General features: G+C 36.9%; 8 gene segments (V, D, J or C); 1 reads left to right on the forward strand and 7 right to left on the reverse strand.

The window, feature by feature from the left end:
- Positions 1-237: 237 nt before the first annotated feature.
- On the reverse strand, positions 238-1,058 carry LOC116731371 (Ig kappa chain V region 3381-like). The segment is given in 2 exon segments: positions 238-823; positions 931-1,058. Coding segments are annotated over 2 exon segments (384 nt in total).
- Positions 1,059-3,767: 2,709 nt separating this feature from the next.
- Positions 3,768-4,369, reverse strand: LOC116731370 (Ig kappa chain V region 3381-like). The segment is given in 2 exon segments: positions 3,768-4,120; positions 4,228-4,369. Coding segments are annotated over 2 exon segments (384 nt in total).
- A 2,219-nt stretch (positions 4,370-6,588) lies between these two features.
- Positions 6,589-7,514, reverse strand: LOC116731396 (immunoglobulin kappa variable 2-29-like). The segment is given in 2 exon segments: positions 6,589-6,910; positions 7,054-7,514. Coding segments are annotated over 2 exon segments (360 nt in total).
- A 361-nt stretch (positions 7,515-7,875) lies between these two features.
- LOC116731387 (Ig kappa chain V region 3381-like) lies at positions 7,876-8,634 on the reverse strand. The segment is given in 2 exon segments: positions 7,876-8,333; positions 8,441-8,634. Coding segments are annotated over 2 exon segments (363 nt in total).
- Positions 8,635-10,206: 1,572 nt separating this feature from the next.
- Positions 10,207-10,922, reverse strand: LOC116731381 (Ig kappa chain V region 3547-like). The segment is given in 2 exon segments: positions 10,207-10,648; positions 10,756-10,922. Coding segments are annotated over 2 exon segments (375 nt in total).
- Positions 10,923-12,712: 1,790 nt separating this feature from the next.
- On the reverse strand, positions 12,713-13,773 carry LOC116731397 (immunoglobulin kappa variable 4-1-like). The segment is given in 2 exon segments: positions 12,713-13,467; positions 13,575-13,773. Coding segments are annotated over 2 exon segments (357 nt in total).
- A 1,067-nt stretch (positions 13,774-14,840) lies between these two features.
- On the forward strand, positions 14,841-17,701 carry LOC116731598 (Ig kappa-b4 chain C region-like). The segment is given in 3 exon segments: positions 14,841-14,882; positions 16,358-16,439; positions 17,219-17,701. Coding segments are annotated over 3 exon segments (456 nt in total).
- Positions 17,702-18,283: 582 nt separating this feature from the next.
- LOC116731390 (Ig kappa chain V region 3368-like) lies at positions 18,284-18,918 on the reverse strand. The segment is given in 2 exon segments: positions 18,284-18,632; positions 18,749-18,918. Coding segments are annotated over 2 exon segments (360 nt in total).
- Between the last annotated feature and the right edge of the window lie 218 nt (positions 18,919-19,136).

The raw sequence follows: 19,136 nt of genomic DNA on the forward strand, positions 1-19,136 counted from the left end.
GATCATTTTATTCATTTAAGATCTGCAAACTGTTTGTGTGAAAATCTAGTTGTTTTTTTCTTTACATTGTGGCTGTTGCTATTCCAACAGCAACTACAAATAATCGTAGGATTTGTGTCCAATTATACATTTTATGATTTTTGTCATGTGATTCTAATTGATTAATTGATTAAAACATGGAACTAATACAAACTAAAGTAACGTGTGTGATATTTTTAAATGCTTTAGTGAAGGTTTTGTTTCTTACTACTATCCATTTCTTCATCAAATTAAAAGTTATTTTTTTAAGTTATCCTATCTTTTGTCAACCAATCATTCAAATTAGAGTGATGCTGTACATTTTACTCATTTATTTTAAAACACCTTCATGAAAATTTGTGTGTATCCATGTGAAGGATTTCAGTAAACTATCAGTTTCTGCAGCAGCTGGAAGCTGCAGCAACATAGTTTCAGTTCAGTTTGACTGAGGGAGGTTTTTGTACGACTGTTTTTCACTGTGTGAACACATACTGGCTGCTGATGACATGAAAACTCTGACAGTAATAAACTGCAGCATCTTCAGCCTGAACTCCACTGATGGTCAGAGTGAAGTCAGAGTTTGATCCACTGCTTGTAAAACGACTTGGAGTCCCTGATTCTCGAATGCTAGCACGATTAATGAGAAGCTTAGGAGTTTGTCCATCTTTCTGTTGGTACCAGGCTAAATAGTGGGAGCCGCTATAAACATAAACATTCTGACTGGTTCTACAGGTGATGGTGGCAGATCCTCCCAGATTAGCTCTCACTGCTGAAGGCTGAGTCACTGTGATCTGACCTCTGACCTCTGAGGAGACAGAGAGAAAAACATGCAGCATCTTCATGGTTTAGTCGGCTTCATTTCAGAGGGACAGATGTTCATAGAGGAGAGGAGTTGGATTCTCTGGACTTTACCTGTGAAGCAGCAGCAGAGGAGAGTCCAGATGAGGACGCAGATCAAAGTCATGTTTTTGATGAGGAGGATTTTTGTGTCTCCTGTTGTGATGAAGGACAGCTGTTAGTCATCCAGTGTTCAACTGTCAGGACTATAAACTCTCCCAGAGCGCTGGAGCATGGAGCTGCTGATGCAAAGTGACTCTATGGAAATGCTCTGAATGACTCCAGTAGAGATTTGGAACTATGTGACACTCATTTTAATAACAGCATATTTATTTTAATTTTTCTGTGGTACATTTTCTTCCCACGTAACATTCAACACAGTTCACAAAATAGTTTGTTGTTGAGGAAAGTATATTGACTTTACAGTATGTTTACTTGTTTTGAATGAATTATGTAAACTTTTCTCTTTTATCTTTTTTTTATATCTGATAATGATTTTGGGGAATAAACACCATATAAACAGATGAACGAATAATTTTTTTTGATGATTAACGTCTTTCCATCACAATGTTCTATGCCATGATTGCTTTGTTTTGAGAAAAATATTTTTACCTTAATTTTTAATTTATTAAAGAACAGCTGGCTGTTTATGTTTTTTTTCTTTTAAAAAGTTGTATCATCTGGTCAAGGACTAATGTCAGGTTTTAGCCTTTTGCTCTGTAACCTGATACATTGCATCTTTCCTCCTGTGGTTAATTCATACTGTGTATGGTTCCTGTTTTAAATAAAATCGTTTGCAAATCACACTTTATTTCTATCTGGAGAGACTCAGATGGAGAAAAGGGAAACAATTAGAAAAGTTTATTAACAACATGAATTAAATCTTTGGTGCTCGGGCCCCGGCTGAGGACATTGATTATCGTAAATTTTGCGATGGGCTCAGATGAGCATTCCATATGCTGTTAGGAACGTCATCCCCCGGGACCCGGCACTGGTGGTGGAGGCGTTGAAGGAGGCTGCCGGATAGCCGAGCAAGTGGGGGTGAAGGGGTGAAGGTGGGTTGAACTCTGCTGGAAAGCACAAGACGCCATGGATGGCTGTCCTTATCAGATGGGGCTTGGACGGTGATTGGACGTGACGAGTCTTGGACCGGCGTCGATCAATCGACGGTGATGAGCCGGAAGCTCCGGTTGGATGATGCAGGTGGGGCTAAAAGAGTCTCCCAGTTTGAATTTGCGCCTAGGCTTCATCATACCTGGTGGTAGGCCCCAAGTCTATCAGGATAACCCAGTTATCCTGCAAGGATAAATGGGTGTAGATATTGGAAATAACACATAGTTAAACACAGTGACTAGATAAATAGAATAGAATAGAATAGAATAGAATAGAATAGAATTACTTTATTCATCCCAGCAGGGAAATTACTTCGCAGTTACAGCAGCTAAATGTCAGCTAAAGTTAAATGTCTAAAGGATTGTTTGCCAAGTGGACATCCTTGTAGGGAAAAACATGTTCATCCTCTGATATACAGTCCCCCAAAAGTCTTATATCTAACATCTGCATGTTTGGTGAATCCACATCTCATAGATGTATCTAAATAAGAAGAAAATTAATCTCTCATTTTAGAGTTCTGAAGTATTTCAGTGAGTTTGTATCACTGTGATTGGATTTATTCTGGCTAAGCTAGCTGCTATTGTGAAGAACACATACCATTCTTTTGAAAAAGATTTATTATAAATCTCAGGCCATGAATCAAACTCTAATCCTTTTTTCAGATGAATTTTTTTATGTCTTTTTTCTGATATTTGAAGTTCTAATATATATATTTATTTATATCTAAACTCTTGTGGTTTGAAAATATTTTGTTGAAAGTTATTTTATGCAAAAAAAAGGTATTGTTTTCCATACTTGTTTTTAAGTGTTCAAGATAATTTGACATTTAGTAATAAAGAAAGCAAAGACATTTTATTTCAATATTACAAATTTTGATGTGACTTTCTGTTCCTTTATTCACAATGATTCCTGGTTAGATTCACTGGTATGTTTTGGACCATCATCATATTGTAGTCCAGTGCTGGTTAAGGTTCACAGTGCTTCATATTTTCCATCATGCACTGTAGTATTTATGGTGAGTTGTGTCACAGTGATCCCGCTGCAGCAAAGAACCTTAGAAGCATGACACTTCCAACTCCATGCTTCACAGCTGGTATGAGATCCCTGACAGGGAGAGCTGTATTGGTTGAAGACAATGATTTTGTTCCTTTTTGGAAAACAAAAAACAAAACTTAGTTTTTGACTCATCTGTCCAAAGACTATTATTCCAGAGGTCCTCGTCTTGGAATATAATTATTCAGGCAAAGGTTAGTCTGGCCTTTTTACTTAGAGAGCAAAGCTTTACTCTTTGATCATCTCCCATAACAAAAGTTACATTAGTGCAGTCTCTTCTATTTTAGAGTCAGTCATGTGTTTAATAACAAAAACATCAAGTCAAAATGCTGTAAGTCTTGTGTTGAAATGTTTGTGTTTTCTGAGACTTCACCAAATATTTTACAATCTGTTCCAGGGTAAAATAGTTTGAACAGCCAGGTCTTGGGCACATTGGTTCACTTTTTGACAGTTTTTTTATGCAGCAGAATTGCTGATTTCACATTCTTTTGAGACCATTTTAAATCCTGCTTCAGACTAAAAAGCTGCTATATATAACATTAATCATATACTGTACATATTCCAATTCAAAATTACTTTATTAATATATATGTATATTAATTATTTAATTAATTAATACACACACACATATATATGTAACCTTAATTAAACAGTATTAATATTAGTCTGGCATGACTTTTATTTCTTGAGGTGACACAATCAGTCTCTGCAGGTGCAATTCAGTTTCTGTTCATACTGACTGAGGGAGGTTTTTGTACGACTGTTTTTCACTGTGTGAACACATGCTGGCTGTTGGGGTAATGAAAACTCTGACAGTAATAAACTGCAGCATCTTCAGCCTGAACTCCACTGATGGTCAGAGTGAAGTCAGAGTTTGATCCACTGCCTGTAAAACGACTTGGAGTCCCTGATTCTCGAATGCTAGCACGATTAATGAGAAGCTTAGGAGTTTGTCCATCTTTCTGTTGGTACCAGGCTAAATAGTGGGAGCCGCTATAAACATAAACATTCTGACTGGTTCTACAGTTGATAGTGACAGATCCTCCAAGATCAGCTCTCACTGCTGAAGGCTGAGTCACTGTGTACTGACCTCTGACTTCTGAGGACACAGAGACAAAAACATGCAGCAGGTTCATGGTTTAGTCGGCTTCATTTCAGAGGGACAGATGTTCATAGAGGAGAGGAGTTGGATTCTCTGGACTTTACCTGTGAAGCAGCAGCAGAGGAGAGTCCAGATGAGGACGCAGATCAAAGTCATGTTTTTGATGAGGAGGATTTCTGTGTCTTCTGTTGTGATGAAGGACAGCTGTCAGCCATCCAGTGTTCAACTGTCAGGACTATAAACTCTCCCAGAGCACTGGAGCATGGAGCTGCTGATGCAAAGTGGCTCTATGGAAATGTTCTGACTGAGTCTAATAGAGAGGAAGATCGATGTGATGAATTTAAGACAAAGCTCATATTAATTCTTAAATAGTGTTTAAATGTATTTTTTTGTCATAATGTTCTATCCATTTTGCCTCATAGTAAATTTGTGATCAAAATAATTTTATTTTATCAGAACTGAACTCCTACATGATCCTGGAAGGATCATCTTGTTTAGACAGGATAGAATTTAAAGCTCTCTGTGTGACACGTTTTCTGTGCATGAACACACAATTAAACATAGTGACTAGACACATTTAAATGTCTATGTAAATTATAGTTTTTCAGGTGGACTATTTTGTCCAATAAAATATATGTTTTTTTTGGTGAGTCCACATCTCAGATATAATGTAACTACATAAGAGGACAGTACATCTCTACTTTCAGAATGTTTCTGTTGTATTTCAGTGTGTCTGTATCACTGTGATGGATTTTATGCTGACAGAACTGTCTTTACTCTGTAAGGATCAGAAGGAAATTATAATTCAAAAATTACAAACTGCATCTTTTAAATCTTCAAACCAAGCTGGAAGCCTTCTTGACTCTGAGCTCACTTTTATTCCGCATTTTAAACAAATAGTTAAAACAGGATTTTATCATCTAAAAAATATAACCAGAGTTCACTCTATTCTTTCCCTCGCTAATACCGAGACTCTAATGCGTGCTTTTATTTCCAGCTATATAGAGTATTGAAATGCCCTGCTGTCTGGCCTCCCTAAATGAACTCTGCACAGCCTTCAGCTGTCACAAAACTCTGAAGCTCCAGTGCTAACCAAGACTAGAAGGCAGGCTCACATCACACCTGTTTTAAGATCAGGTGTGATTTTAAAACACACCTGATTGTCTTAGCTCCCAGTACATCTCAGGATTGATTTTAAGATTTTTTTTACTGGTTTTTAAATGTCTTAATGGTCTTGCACCCTCTTAACTTGTAGAGCTGCCATTACCTTATGAACCCCTGTGGAAACTGAGGTCCTCTGGCACTGGACTTTTAACAGCTCCCAGAGTCAGAACTCACACTTATGGTGAGACTTCTGTCCAATATTATGACCCCCGTTTGTGGAACGGTATGCCAGAGAACCTGAGGGCTGCAGAAAATGTTGCTGTCTTTAAGAGCAGGCTCAAGATCCATCTTTTTAACTGTATTTCCTGAATTTAATATTTCTGCTTAGTCTGTGCATTTTCAATGCAGTTGTATGTTTTTCCATGTGGGGTTGGGGTGGGCAATTGTTTTTGTTTGTTTTTATTGATCTGTACAGCACGTTGAGCTGCTTTTAGTATGAAGGGTGCATTATAAATAAAATTGATTGATTGATTAATTGATAAAGGATTCATTGTGAGACTCAGTTCATGAAACAGCCTGGTCTCCATTTATTAGACTATAGGACTTTGACATCTTTTTTTCCCTGATATTTAAAGTCCTAGCTACATAAAATTCCTTTCATTGAGCTCTAGTGATTTAACTATGTTTAAAATATTTTGGTGAACGTTATTTTAGGCTTAAAAGGATGTTCCTCAAATGTTCAAGATCAACATCTAGTAACAGAAAGCCAAAAAAATACAATAAAAAATTAAGAAGAACAAATACTGATGCATGTTTTATCAATTATCAAATGACATCAGCCATTTGATGAACCTGCAATCATGGAGAAAAATTAAGATAACCAATTTACATGTAATTAAATCACTTTATTTTCCACTAATTAAACAAGATTAGTCATCAATATGTAAACATTTATTTTAAAATAAAGATTAACATTATTTTACTCTTTAAACAACAGATAACACTAAGTATTCTACCTAAACAAAGTAGAACACCACACCATTTATTCAGATTTGTTCTTCAGTGGACTTACTAATATGCTTTGAGCCATCTTCATGCTGTGATGTTCACATGATGCTCTGTGTCGTTTGTTTAGAGCCAATCAAAGTCATTTTCCTCATTACTTTTATTCCTTGCACCTGTCGCTCCCTGATTGTTCCCCTTCTTAAGCCTCACTCAGCTTATCAATTGCTATTAGCTAGACTTTGAGTAAGCTCCAACTTGTGTTCATTTAATTATGTCTGTCTTTACTCCAGCTTCCAGCTGCCACTGTCATTGCACTGAAACTTGAGTTTCAGTTCAGTTTGATTGAGGAAGGTTTTTGTACGACGTTGCATCACTGTGTGAACGGGAAGTTCTCACTATGTTGACAGTAATAAACTCCTGCATCTTCGTCCTGAACTCTGCTGATGGTCAGAGTGAAATCAATATCATATCCACTTCCAGTGAAACGATCAGACACTCCAGTCCAACGTGAAGAAGCGGAATAGATAAGGAGCTTTGGAGCTGCTCCAGGTTTCTGAAGGTACCAGTGCAAATCATCATCAACAGGTGAACTGGCTTTACAGCTAAAGGAGACAGTCTGTCCTGGAGTAACAGACTGAGATCCTGGAGTCTGAGTCAGGGTGATGACTGCTGAGGAACCTAAAAACATGACACAGTGAGATATTGACACAATTCTAGATCAGAGAAATATTATCAGGATTCACATGTAAAGGATGGTTCATTTGAGTCTTTTTCATTGACAGAAAAAAGAATCCCAAGAAAAGTTTCTATCAGAGTCTCACCCTGAACCAGGAGCCCCATGATGGTCAGCAGTAGAGTCAGTGACATCATCATTGTGCTGCTGGTGTGTCAGTGGCTCTGAAAAGCCTGGACAGCCACTGATCAACTCTGACCTCTTAACAGCTGGAGCAGAGAGGCAGGACACATATGCAAACACACACAGTCAGTCACATGGAGCTCAGCTCTACATATCATCAGGTTTCCTCCTCACTGCTCAGACAGGTGTGACAAATTAAAATAGTGGAAGCAAATATTCTGTGGTAAAGAGCTTTCTTCATTTCCTCTATTTGTAATTCTGATGTGCTTCATCTTAACACTTTTGTATGATATTATTACAACATTCTGATGTTTTTATTTGAAGCATGTTTAATATTAGATCTTCTCCACAAACAACAAACCAAAATCTTGAAGCTAAAGCTCAATTATCAAACACATTTTCCTAAACTCTCGATGAAGTTAAACTATTGACATCAACACTCAGATCATTTTATTCATTTAAGATCTGCAAACTGTTTGTGTGAAAATCTAGTTGATTTTCACTTTACATTCTGGCTGTTGCTATTCCAACAGCAACTACAAATAATCTTAGGATTTGTGTCCAATTATACATTTTATGATTTTTGTCATGTGATTCTAATTGATTAATTGATTAAAACGAAGAACTAATACAAACTAAAGTAACTTGTGTGATATTTTTAAATGCTTTAGTGAAGGTTTTGTTTCTTACTACTATCCATTTCTTAATCAAATTAAAAGTTGTTTTTTTAAGTTATCCTATCTTTTGTCAACCAATCATTCAAATTACAGTGATGCTGTACATTTTACTCATTTATTTTTAAACACCTTCATGAAAATTTGTGTGTATCCATGTGAAGGATTTCAGTAAACTATCAGTTTCTGCAGCAGCTGGAAGCTGCAGCAACATAGTTTCAGTTCAGTTTAACTGAGGGAGGTTTTTGTACGACTGTTTTTCACTGTGTGAACACCCCACCGCTGTGGTAACTCTGACAGTAATAAACTGCAGCATCTTCAGCCTGAATTCCACTGATGGTCAGAGTGAAGTCAGAGTTTGATCCACTGCCTGAAAAACGACTTGGAGTCCCTGATGCTCGAGAGTTGATATAATAAATGAGGAGCTTAGGAGTTTGTCCATCTTTCTGTTGGTACCAGGAGAAATAGTTGCTATAAATATTCTGACTGGTTCTACAGTTGATGGTGGCAGATCCTCCCAGATTAGCTCTCACTGCTGAAGGCTGAGTCACTGTGATCTGACCTCTGACCTCTGAGGAGACAGAGAGAAAAACATGCAGCATCTTCATGGTTTAGTCGGCTTCATTTCAGAGGGACAGATGTTCATAGAGGAGAGGAGTTGGATTCTCTGGACTTTACCTGTGAAGCAGCAGCAGAGGAGAGTCCAGATGAGGACGCAGATCAAAGTCATGTTTTTGATGAGGAGGATTTCTGTGTCTTCTGTTGTGATGAAGGACAGCTGTCAGTCATCCAGTGTTCAACTGTCAGGACTATAAACTCTCCCAGAGCGCTGGAGCATGGAGCTGCTGATGCAAAGTGGCTCTATGGAAATACTCTGACTGACTCCAGTAGAGATTTGGAACTATGTGACACTCATTTTAATAACAGCATATTTATTTTAATTTTTCTGTAGTAAATGTTCTTCCCACGTAACATTCAACACAGTTCACAAAACAGTTTGTTGTTGAGAAAAATATATTGACTTTACAATATGTTTACTTGTTTTGTATGAATAATGTAAACAGTTTTATCTTTTTTAATATCTAATAATCATTTTGGGGATTATACACCATATAAACAACAGATGAACAAATAAATTTTCATGTGATGATTAAGTCTTTCCATCACAATGTTCTATGACATGATTACTTTGTTTTGAGCAAAATATTTTTACCTTAATTTTAAATTTATTAAAGAACAACTGGATGTTTATGTTTTTGTTTTTTTTTAAAGTTGTATCAGCTGATTAAGGACTAATGTCAGATTTGAGCATTTTGGCAAGACAAGGCAACTTTATTTATATAGCACCTTTCAGCCAAAGACAATTCAAAGTGCTTGTACAAGAAGTTACTTTAGTCTGTAACCTGATACATTGCATCTTTCCTCCTGTGGTTAATTCATACTGTGTATTGTTCCTGTTTTAAATAAAATTGTTTGTAAATCGCACTTATCATACATGGTGACAGGCCCCAAGTCCCCAACTATCCTGCAAGGATAAATGGGTGTTTTGAAGTGTTCAAGATAATTTGACATTTAGTGTTAAAGAAATCAAAGACATTTTATTTTAAAATTACACATTTTGATGTGACTTTCTGTTCCTTTATTCACAGTGATTCCTGGTTAGATTCACTGGTATGTTTTGACCCATCATCATATTGTAGTCCAGTGCTGGTTAAGGTTCACAGTGCTTCATATTTTCCATCATGCACTGTAGTATTTATGGTGAGTTGTGTCACAGTGATCCCACTGCAGCAAAGAACCTTAGAAGCATGACACTTCCAACTCCATGCTTCACAGCTGGTATGAGATCCCTGACAGGGAGAGCTGTATTGGTTGAAGACAATGATTTGGTTCCTTTTTGGAAAACAAAAAACAAAACTTAGTTTTTGACTCATCTGTCCAAAGACTATTATTCCAGAGGTCCTCGTCTTGGAATATAATTATTCAGGCAAACTTTAGTCTGGCCTTTTTACTTAGAGAGCAAAGCTTTACCCTTTGATCATCTCCCATAACAAAAGTTACATTAGTGCAGTCTCTTCTATTTTAGAGTCAGTCATGTGTTTAATAACAAAAACAACAAGTCAAAATGTTGTAAGTCTTGTGTTGAAATGTTTGGGTTTTCAGAGACTTCACTAAATATTTTACAATCTGTTCCAGGGTAAAATAGTTTGAACAGCCAGACCTTGGGCACATTGGTTCATTTTTGACAGTTTTTTTATGCAGCAGAATTGCTGATTTCACATTCTTTTGAGACCATTTTAAATCCCGCTTCAGACCAAAAAGCTGCTATATATAACATTAATCATATACTGTACATATTCCAATTCAAAATTACTTTATTAATATATATGTATATTAATTATTTTATTAATTAATACACACACAGATATACATAACCTTAATTTAACAGTGTTTATATTAGTCTGTCATGGCTTTTATTCCTTGAGGTGACACAATCAGTCTATGCAGCTGCAATTCAGTTTCTGTTCATACTGACTGAGGGAGGTTTTTGTACGACTGTTTTTCACTGTGTGAACACCCACTGGCTGTTGGGGTAATGAAAACTCTGACAGTAATAAACTGCAGCATCTTCAGCCTGAACTCCACTGATGGTCAGAGTGAAGTCAGAGTTTGATCCACTGCCTGTAAAACGACTTGGAGTCCCTGATGCTTTAGTGCTGGCATAATAAATGAGGAGCTTAGGAGTTTCTCCATCTTTCTGTTGATACCAGGCTAAGCAGTTAGAGCTATAAACATTCTGACTGGTTCTACAGTTGATGGTGGCAGATCCTCCAAGATGAGCTCTCACTGCTGAAGGCTGAGTCAGTGTGTACTGACCTCTGACCTCTGAGGACACAGAGACAAAAACATGCAGCAGGTTCATGGTTTAGTCGGCTTCATTTCAGAGGGACAGATGTTCATAGAGGAGAGGAGTTGGATTCTCTGGACTTTACCTGTGAAGCAACAGCAGAGGAGAGTCCAGATGAGGACGCAGATCAAAGTCATGGTTTTGATGAGGATAATTTCTGTGTCTCCTGTTGTGATGAAGGACAGCTGTCAGTCATCCAGTGTTCAACTGTCAGGACTATAAACTCTCCCAGAGCACTGGAGCATGGAGCTGCTGATGCAAAGTGGCTCTATGGAAATGTTCTGACTGAGTCTAATAGAGAGGAAGATCGATGTGATGAATTTAAGACAAAGCTCATATTAATTCTTAAGTAGTGTTTAAATGTTGTTTTTTTATCATAATGTTCTATACATTTTGCCTCATAGTAAATTTGTGATCAAAATAATTTTATTTTATCAGAATTAAACTCCTACATGATCCTGGAAGGATCAGCTTGTTTAGACAGGATAGAATTTAAAGCTCCCTGTGTGACACGTTTTCTGTGCATGAACACACAATTAAACATAGTGACTAGACACATTTAAATGTCTACGTAAATTATAGTTTTTCAGGTGGACTATTTTGTCCAATAAAATATATGTTTTTTTTGGTGAGTCCACATCTCACATATAATGTAACTACATAAGAGGACAGTACATCTCTACTTTCAGAATGTTTCTGTTGTATTTCAGTGTGTCTGTATCACTGTGATGGAATTTATGCTGACAAAACTGTCTTTACTCTGTAAGGATCAGAAGGAAATTATAATTCAAAAATTACAAACTGCATCTTTTAAATCTTCAAACCAAGCTGGAAGCCTTCTTGACTCTGAGCTCACTTTTATTCCGCATTTTAAACAAATAGTTAAAAGAGGATTTTATCATCTAAAAAATATAACCAGAGTTCACTCTATTCTTTCCCTCGCTAATATCGAGACTCTAATGCGTGCTTTTATTTCCAGCTATATAGAGTATTGAAATGCCCTGCTGTCTGGCCTCCCTAAATGAACTCTGCACAGCCTTCAGCTGTCACAAAACTCTGCCGCTCCAGTGCTAACCAAGACTAGAAGGCAGGCTCACATCACACCTGTTTTAAAATCAGGTGTGATTTTAAAACACACCTGATTGTCTTAGCTCCCAGTACATCTCAGGATTGATTTTAAGATTCTTTTACTGGTTTTTAAATGTCTTAATGGTCTTGCACCCTCTTAACTTGTAGCGCTGCCATTACCTTATGAACCCCTGCGGAAACTGAGGTCCTCTGGCACTGGACTTTTAACAGCTCCCAGAGTCAGAACTCACACTTATGGTGAGACTTCTGTCCAATATTATGGCCCCCGTTTGTGGAACGGTATGCCAGAGAACCTGAGGGCTGCAGAAAATGTTGCTGTCTTTAAGAGCAGGCTCAAGACCCATCTTTTTAACTGTATTTCCCGAATTTAATATTTCTGCTTAGTTTGTGCATTTTCAATGCAGTTGTGTGTTTTTCCATGTGGGGTTGGGGTGGGTAATTGTTTTTGTTTGTTTTTATTGATCTGTACAGCACTTTGAGCTGCTTTTAGTATGACGGGTGTGTTATAAATAAACTTGATTGATTGATTAATTGATAAAGGATTTATTGTGAGTCTCAGTTCATGAAACAACCTCGTCTCCATTTAATAGACTATAGGACTTTGACATCTTTTTTTCCCTGATATTTGAAGTCCTAGCTACATAAAATTCCCCTCATTGAGCTCTAGTGATTTAACTATGTTTAAAAAATTTTGGTGAACGTTATTTTAGGCTTAAAAGGATGTTCCTCAAATGTTCAAGATCAACATCCAATAACAAAAAGCCAAAAAAATACAATAAAAAATTAAGAAGTACAAATTCTGATGCAGGGATGCATTTTTGATCAATAATCAAATGACATCAGCCTTTTGATGAACCTGCAATCATGGAGAAAAATTAAGATAACCAATTTACATGTAATTAAATCACTTTATTTTCCGCTAATTAAAAAAGATTAGTCATCAATATGAAAACATTTATTTTAAAATAAAGATTAACATTATTTTACTCTTTAAACAGATAACACTAAGTATTCTACCTAAACAAAATAGAACACCACACCATTTATTCAGATTTGTTCTTCAGTGGACTTACTAATATGCTTTGAGCTTCATGCTGTGATGTTCACATGATGCTCTGTGTCGTTTCTTTAGAGCCAATCAAAGTCATTTTCCTCAATACTTTTATTCCTTGCACCTGTCGCTCCCTGATTGTTCCCCTTCTTAAGCCTCACTCAGCTTATCAAATGCTATAAGCTAGTCTTTGAGTAAGCTCCAACTTGTGTTAATTTAATTATGTCTGTCTTTACTGCAGCTGCCAGCTGCCACTGTCATTGCACTGAAACTTGAGTTTCAGTTCAGTTTGATTGAGGAAGGTTTTTGTACGACTGTTTTTCACTGTGTGCGTGGCCACTGACTCCCAATGTTATGAAGACTCTTGACAGTAGTAAACTGCAGCATCTTCAGCCTGAACTCCACTGATGGTCAGAGTGAAGTCAGAGTTTGATCCACTGCCTGAGAAACGACTTGGAGTCCCTGATTCTTTAGTGCTAGACAAATAAATGAGGAGCTTAGGAGTTTGTCCATCTTTCTGTTGGTACCAGGCTAAACGGTGGCCATGGCTGTCCACATAAACATTCTGACTGGTTCTACAGTTGATGCTGATAGATCTTCCCAGATCAGCTCTCACTGCTACAGGCTGTTGAGTCACTGTGACCTGACCTCTGACCTCTGTGGACACAAAGACAAAGACATGCAGCAGCTTCATGGTTTAGTCGGCTCCATTTCAGAGGGACAGATGTTCATAGAGGAGATGAGTTGGATTCTCTGGACTTTACCTGTGAAGCAGCAGCAGAGGAGAGTCCAGATGAGGACGCAGATCAAAGTCATGTTTTTGATGAGGAGGATTTCTGTGTCTTCTGTTGTGATGAAGGACAGCTGTCAGTCATCCAGTGTTCAACTGTCAGAACTATAAACTCTCCCAGAGCGCTGGAGCATGGAGCTGCTGATGCAAAGTGGCTCTATGGAAATGCTCTGAATGACTGCAGCAGATCAGTCTGCTGTTGATCAGTGAAACCTAATCAATTACAAATTTATTGATGGAACTTTACTTAATGTTGTATATTGATTGTTGATTCTATGTTGCATTGTGTTTCTGTGTTTGATATGATGTAAAGCACTTTGAAATGCCTTGCTGCTGAAATGTGCTATACAAATAAAATTTGATTGATTGATTGATACATACAGTCTCATAATTGTGGTCCTAGAAGTATCTCCATATATTGCAATTAACCTATAGTCTGGATTCATTCTTTCCCATCTTATGTCATTTTTCAAGGCAATAATGTTTTCAAACATTCATATTGTTTCAAATATTAAGCAAAATATGCTTTAATTGTTGTGTTTAAATCTTGAGAGATGTGCTAAAGTATAAATCTATCGAGTCTACAGTTTTGTTAATTCTTACTTTTGCATTTAAAAATACTAAAACCAACACTTGCAAGCTATTATGGGTTTATTTGATAAACCTATTTGCACTGTTTTGCTCAAAAATGCAAAGTTTGATTTAAATATCAAAGAAAAGTAAAAATGCTTGCTTTTGTTACAGAACAAACATAAAATTAAGCAAGCGTAAGGCATAAAAGGAACAGTGAAAGCAAAAGGATTTATCACACAAAACGTAGAGCTAGCAGATCAGGTTTCAGTTGAAAATAAATAAGCAGCCAAAAAACCTGGCTACTTTTTGGAGCTTGCTTGATGAAAATAGCTGAAGTTCCCAACACTAACTGATTCTAATAATCTAGTCCTGGATTTGTATTAAACTTTTTTTTTCTTCCCTACATGTACAACTTATTTTTCAGTGCACTAAAGGAGACAGTCTGTCCCGGAGTAACAGACTGAGATCCTGGAGTCTGAGTCAGCGTGATGACTGCTGAGGAACCTAAAAACATGACACAGAGAGATATTGACACAAATCTAGATCAGAGAAATATTATCAGGATTCACATGTAAAGGATGGTTCATTTGAGTCTTTTTCATTGACAGAAAAAAGAATCCCAAGAAATGTTTCTATCAGAGTCTCATCCTGAACCAGGAGCCCCAGGATGGTCAGCAGTAGAGTCAGTGACATCATCATTGTGCTGCTGGTGTGTCAGTGGCTCTGAAAGGCCTGGACAGCCACTGATCAACTCTGACCTCTTAACAGCTGGAGCAGAGAGGCAGGACACATATGCAAACACACAGTCAGTCACATGGAGCTCAGCTCTACATGTTCTCTTCTAACGTCCTGGGTCTCTATCGCTGTGTTCTCTGAACTGCAGATGGTCTTGACTTTTCAAATAAACTACAAAAATACATGAACACATATACTAATTTAAAAAAGAGAGAAGATAATCCAGTTAAGGCCATATAAGCAGCTTCAATAAAAACTTGGAGGACAAGTGAAGAAACACACCATTTATAAACTTATAAAGATAGACTAGTTTCAAAGTTAAATAATAATAATTTAGAGAACATTTATCAATTACTTCTGTTGTATCTGAGCTATAAAACATCTCACATACACCACGAGTGGTTTTAAATAAATTTGTGGGTACTTCCCAGTTTTCTATCATCCCTCTTGGGAACAACATTTAACTTGACCTTCTGGTCCTTCGCTTTTAACGATGTAGAGTTCAATGGGGCCAATTCCTGCTGCATCGTAGCAACCTCAATCCATAACACTTCCACCTCCATGCTTCAAAGAGAGAATGAGTTTCTTATCTTGGAGTGTTGTATGTGACTGAATTTTCACATCGTCTTGTGTTCAAATAATTCAGTTTTTCATTCATGTCCAAAAAGTCATTACTCCACAGGTTATATTTACCTATTTCTTTGAGAGCATAGATTACTTCTTGGCACAATCCTCACAAAGATTAAAACACATTATTTTGATTGTTATGGTATTTACTTTCATATCAACAGCAGCAAGATAAGTCTGTGGATATTTTGATTATATTTTTACAAACTTGTTTCAGCAACTTATGATCTGCTTTGGAGCTGAACTCTCTTGGTCACAATGCTCTTGTTATGTTAACAGTTATTTCCAATCTCCTCAAGCTGTAGACTCCTTTCCTTACAGTAGAACAGCCATTTTAACATCATTTTGAGACTTCTTTAAAGCCATTTCCAGACTCATAAGTTGTGTCTCAAAATTTTTGGTTTGACTTAATAGTTAATCTTGGTTTGTAAGTTCAGTTTAGTCAGACAAAGTCAGAGAGCCGTGTCTGTAGTCAGAGGTTTTTGTACGGCGCCTCAGTGAGTTTGTATCACTGTGGTGGACTTTTGGTGGAGGAACCAGACTGGAGCTTGGAAGTAAGTAAAATATAAAACTGATTTTTTTTTTGGTTTGTTTTTTGTATTTGATGGTATTGTTTTAATTCTGTTTGACAGGCTGGGAAATATGCATTATTTTATGCTTTAAAAGAACGTTTCAAGATACAGAAAATATGTCATAGTTAATATCACAAACTACAGCAGAATAAAGCAGGTTTATGCTGATCTAAGCAGTACAAATATTTTAGTTTAATCTTGGTTTGTAGGTTAAGTGTAGTCAGACAAAGTCAGAGAGCCGTGTCTGTAGTCAGAGGTTTTTGTACGGCGCCTCAGTGAGTTTGTATCACTGTGGTGGACTTTTGGTGGAGGAACCAGACTGGAGTTTGGAAGTAAGTTTATTTCATGCTTAATACAAAATTAAAAAATAATGTCGGGATGCTTTAAAGTAAATTTTTGTATTTTCCTATAAAGGAGGAAATTATATATGTGCATTAATTACTTTCTTACATCAAACAAATAGAATCTCATTCCAAGATGAAGTGAAATATTTTATGTTCAAATTATAGAAAATGTTGCTTCGGAAATAAATATCAGAATTGAGGTTTGATATGTTTGTCAATGTTATCACTTTTTTAACTTTAATACTTTTCTGCCAGTTGTAAACCAGTTTGGTGGTTTGGTGTGGAAAATCTAAATGAGCTCAAGTAAAAACCGAATTTATTTTTATTGGTGGGATAAAAACAAAGACACAGAAAACTTGAAGTTTATTGAACTTAGTATTTCAAATTGAACTCTTTCTTTAAAATTTATTGAATTCACAAATGCTTGCTGTAGTTATAAATAATGTATAGTTGCATTTAAAAATGAGATTCTAAAGATTCATTATTATTATTTTATCTTTTTTATTTATTCTTTTTTTATTTATGTATTTTCTCATTTAAGAGTACATTGAATTTTTTAAAATTAAATTTTTGGGTGACTTTTTTGTGCTGATCTGAGACTCCTAAAAGGAAGTGAAACAGTGTGTCAGTGAGTGACGAGTGGAGCATGAAAACATCTGGCAGAAACTTCTTATTTTAGAAAACCTTTCACTAACTGTAACCATGACACAGTATCTGCTGCTTAACATCTACAGCTTCTGTTCTCTAATCTGATTGGTGTTTCCTAGGTGATACCCGCCCCACCCTGACAGTGCTTCCCCCATCCATTGTGGAGCTGCAGCAGCAGCAGGTTACCCTCATGTGTCTGGCCAACAAGGGCTTCCCCTCAGACTGGACTCTGTCCTGGAAGCTGGACGGCAGCAGCAGCAGCAGCAGCAGCTGGGAGCAGAGCAGGAGCTCCGGGGTGCTGCAGAAAGACGGCCTCTACAGCTGGAGCAGCACCCTGAGGCTCCCTGCAGACCAGTGGAGGAAGGTGGGCTCTGTGACCTGTGAGGCCTCCCAGGGCTCCCAGTCTGCAGTCACAGAGACACTGAGGAGAGACCAGTGTTCCCAGTCCTGAGCTGGTTCTTCTTATTTGCTTTTTAATTGTTTTTACAGTTTTATTACATTACCACTCTTGGTCTTCTCTCTGTAAAAACAAAATGTTTCTCCAGTTTGACTCTGATAATGTTTCTTTCTTTTTAATAAACTCTGGTTTCTTTAAACAATAACATTTTTTGTCATTTGTTTCTAAGAAATTAGAGCCATTTAAAAATTAAATGTTATTGGAAATGTTTCTAATAAATTACGTGAACTAATTCTGTTTAAATCATTTTTTCTTTCAAATAACTAGAGGTATCAATCAAGATGATCTAAGCAAACTGGTTTAACTCTTTACTGATTGTTTCATCTCTCAGTCTGCTGTTCCAAGTGGAAATGTTTAAATCAATAAGATTTCATTTAGATAATGGAAAATGCGCCAAATCCTTGTTGAATACTTATGAAAAGACATGTTTCATTTATCTATATATATATATATATTTTTTTTAAATAATCTGAGATCGTTGCTCTGTATTATCAGAGTGTCCTGATGCAGATCTTTGTATCACATTTGCTGAAAAAAGTTCTAGAGTGAATTTCTGGTGACTAAATTCAGTTCCTGTTCTGTTGAAACAAAATTTGAATTAAAATTTAAATTCATTAAAGCTTTCAAACAGGAACTGTATTGCTCTTATTATTAATTAATAGAAAATAATTTTTTTTTAGTTTATTAAAATGATGATTTTTTTTTCCCTGTACCATTTTGAGTCAGATCAGTTCCTCTTTCTCTCTGAGGTTTTTGTACGGCCTTGTATCACTGTGTGAGTGGGAAGCTGTTCTGTTGCTGACAATAGTAAACTCCTGCATCCTCAGCCTGAACTCCACTGATGGTTAAAGTGAAGTCAGTCTGTTCTGCTTTTGCACGAAAACGCTCAGGAACTCCAGACTGACGTTCTGTGGTATCCACAATCAAAAGTTTGGGAGCTTCTCCAGGTTTCTGAAGATACCAGTTGATGTCATCACCAATCAGTCGGTCAGATTTACACCTGATGGAGACGGTCTGTCCCTGAACAGCAGACTGAGCTCCAGGAGTCTGAGTCAAGATGATGTCTCCTGAAGAACCTTTAGAACATGAAACAAACACACATTTATGGCAAAATAAGATTAACGTTTATAGTAAATGTAAAACAGTTTTTCCTGTTTTTAATGTATATGTAATGCTAAGCAGAGAGTCTCACCCTGAACCAGGAGCCCCAGGATGGTCAGCAGTAGAGTCAGTGACATCATCATTGTGCTGCTGGTGTATCAGTGGCTCTGAAAGGCCTGGACAGCCACTGATCAACTCTGACCTCTTAACAGCTGGAGCAGAGAGGCAGGACACATATGCAAACACACACAGTCAGTCACATGGAGCGCAGCTCTACATATCATCAGGTTTCCTCCTCACTGCTCAGACAGTTGTGAATAGTGGAAGAAAATACTCTAGAGTAAAGAGCTTTCTTCATTTCCTCTATTTGTAATTCTGATATGCTTCATTATAACAATTTTTTATTACGGTATAATAACATTCTTTATTTGAAGCATGTTTAATATTAGATCTTCTCCACAAACAACAAAACAAAATCT

This window comes from Xiphophorus hellerii, chromosome 13 (genome assembly GCF_003331165.1).
Source record: "Xiphophorus hellerii strain 12219 chromosome 13, Xiphophorus_hellerii-4.1, whole genome shotgun sequence".
NCBI classification, from domain to species: Eukaryota; Metazoa; Chordata; class Actinopteri; order Cyprinodontiformes; family Poeciliidae; genus Xiphophorus; species Xiphophorus hellerii.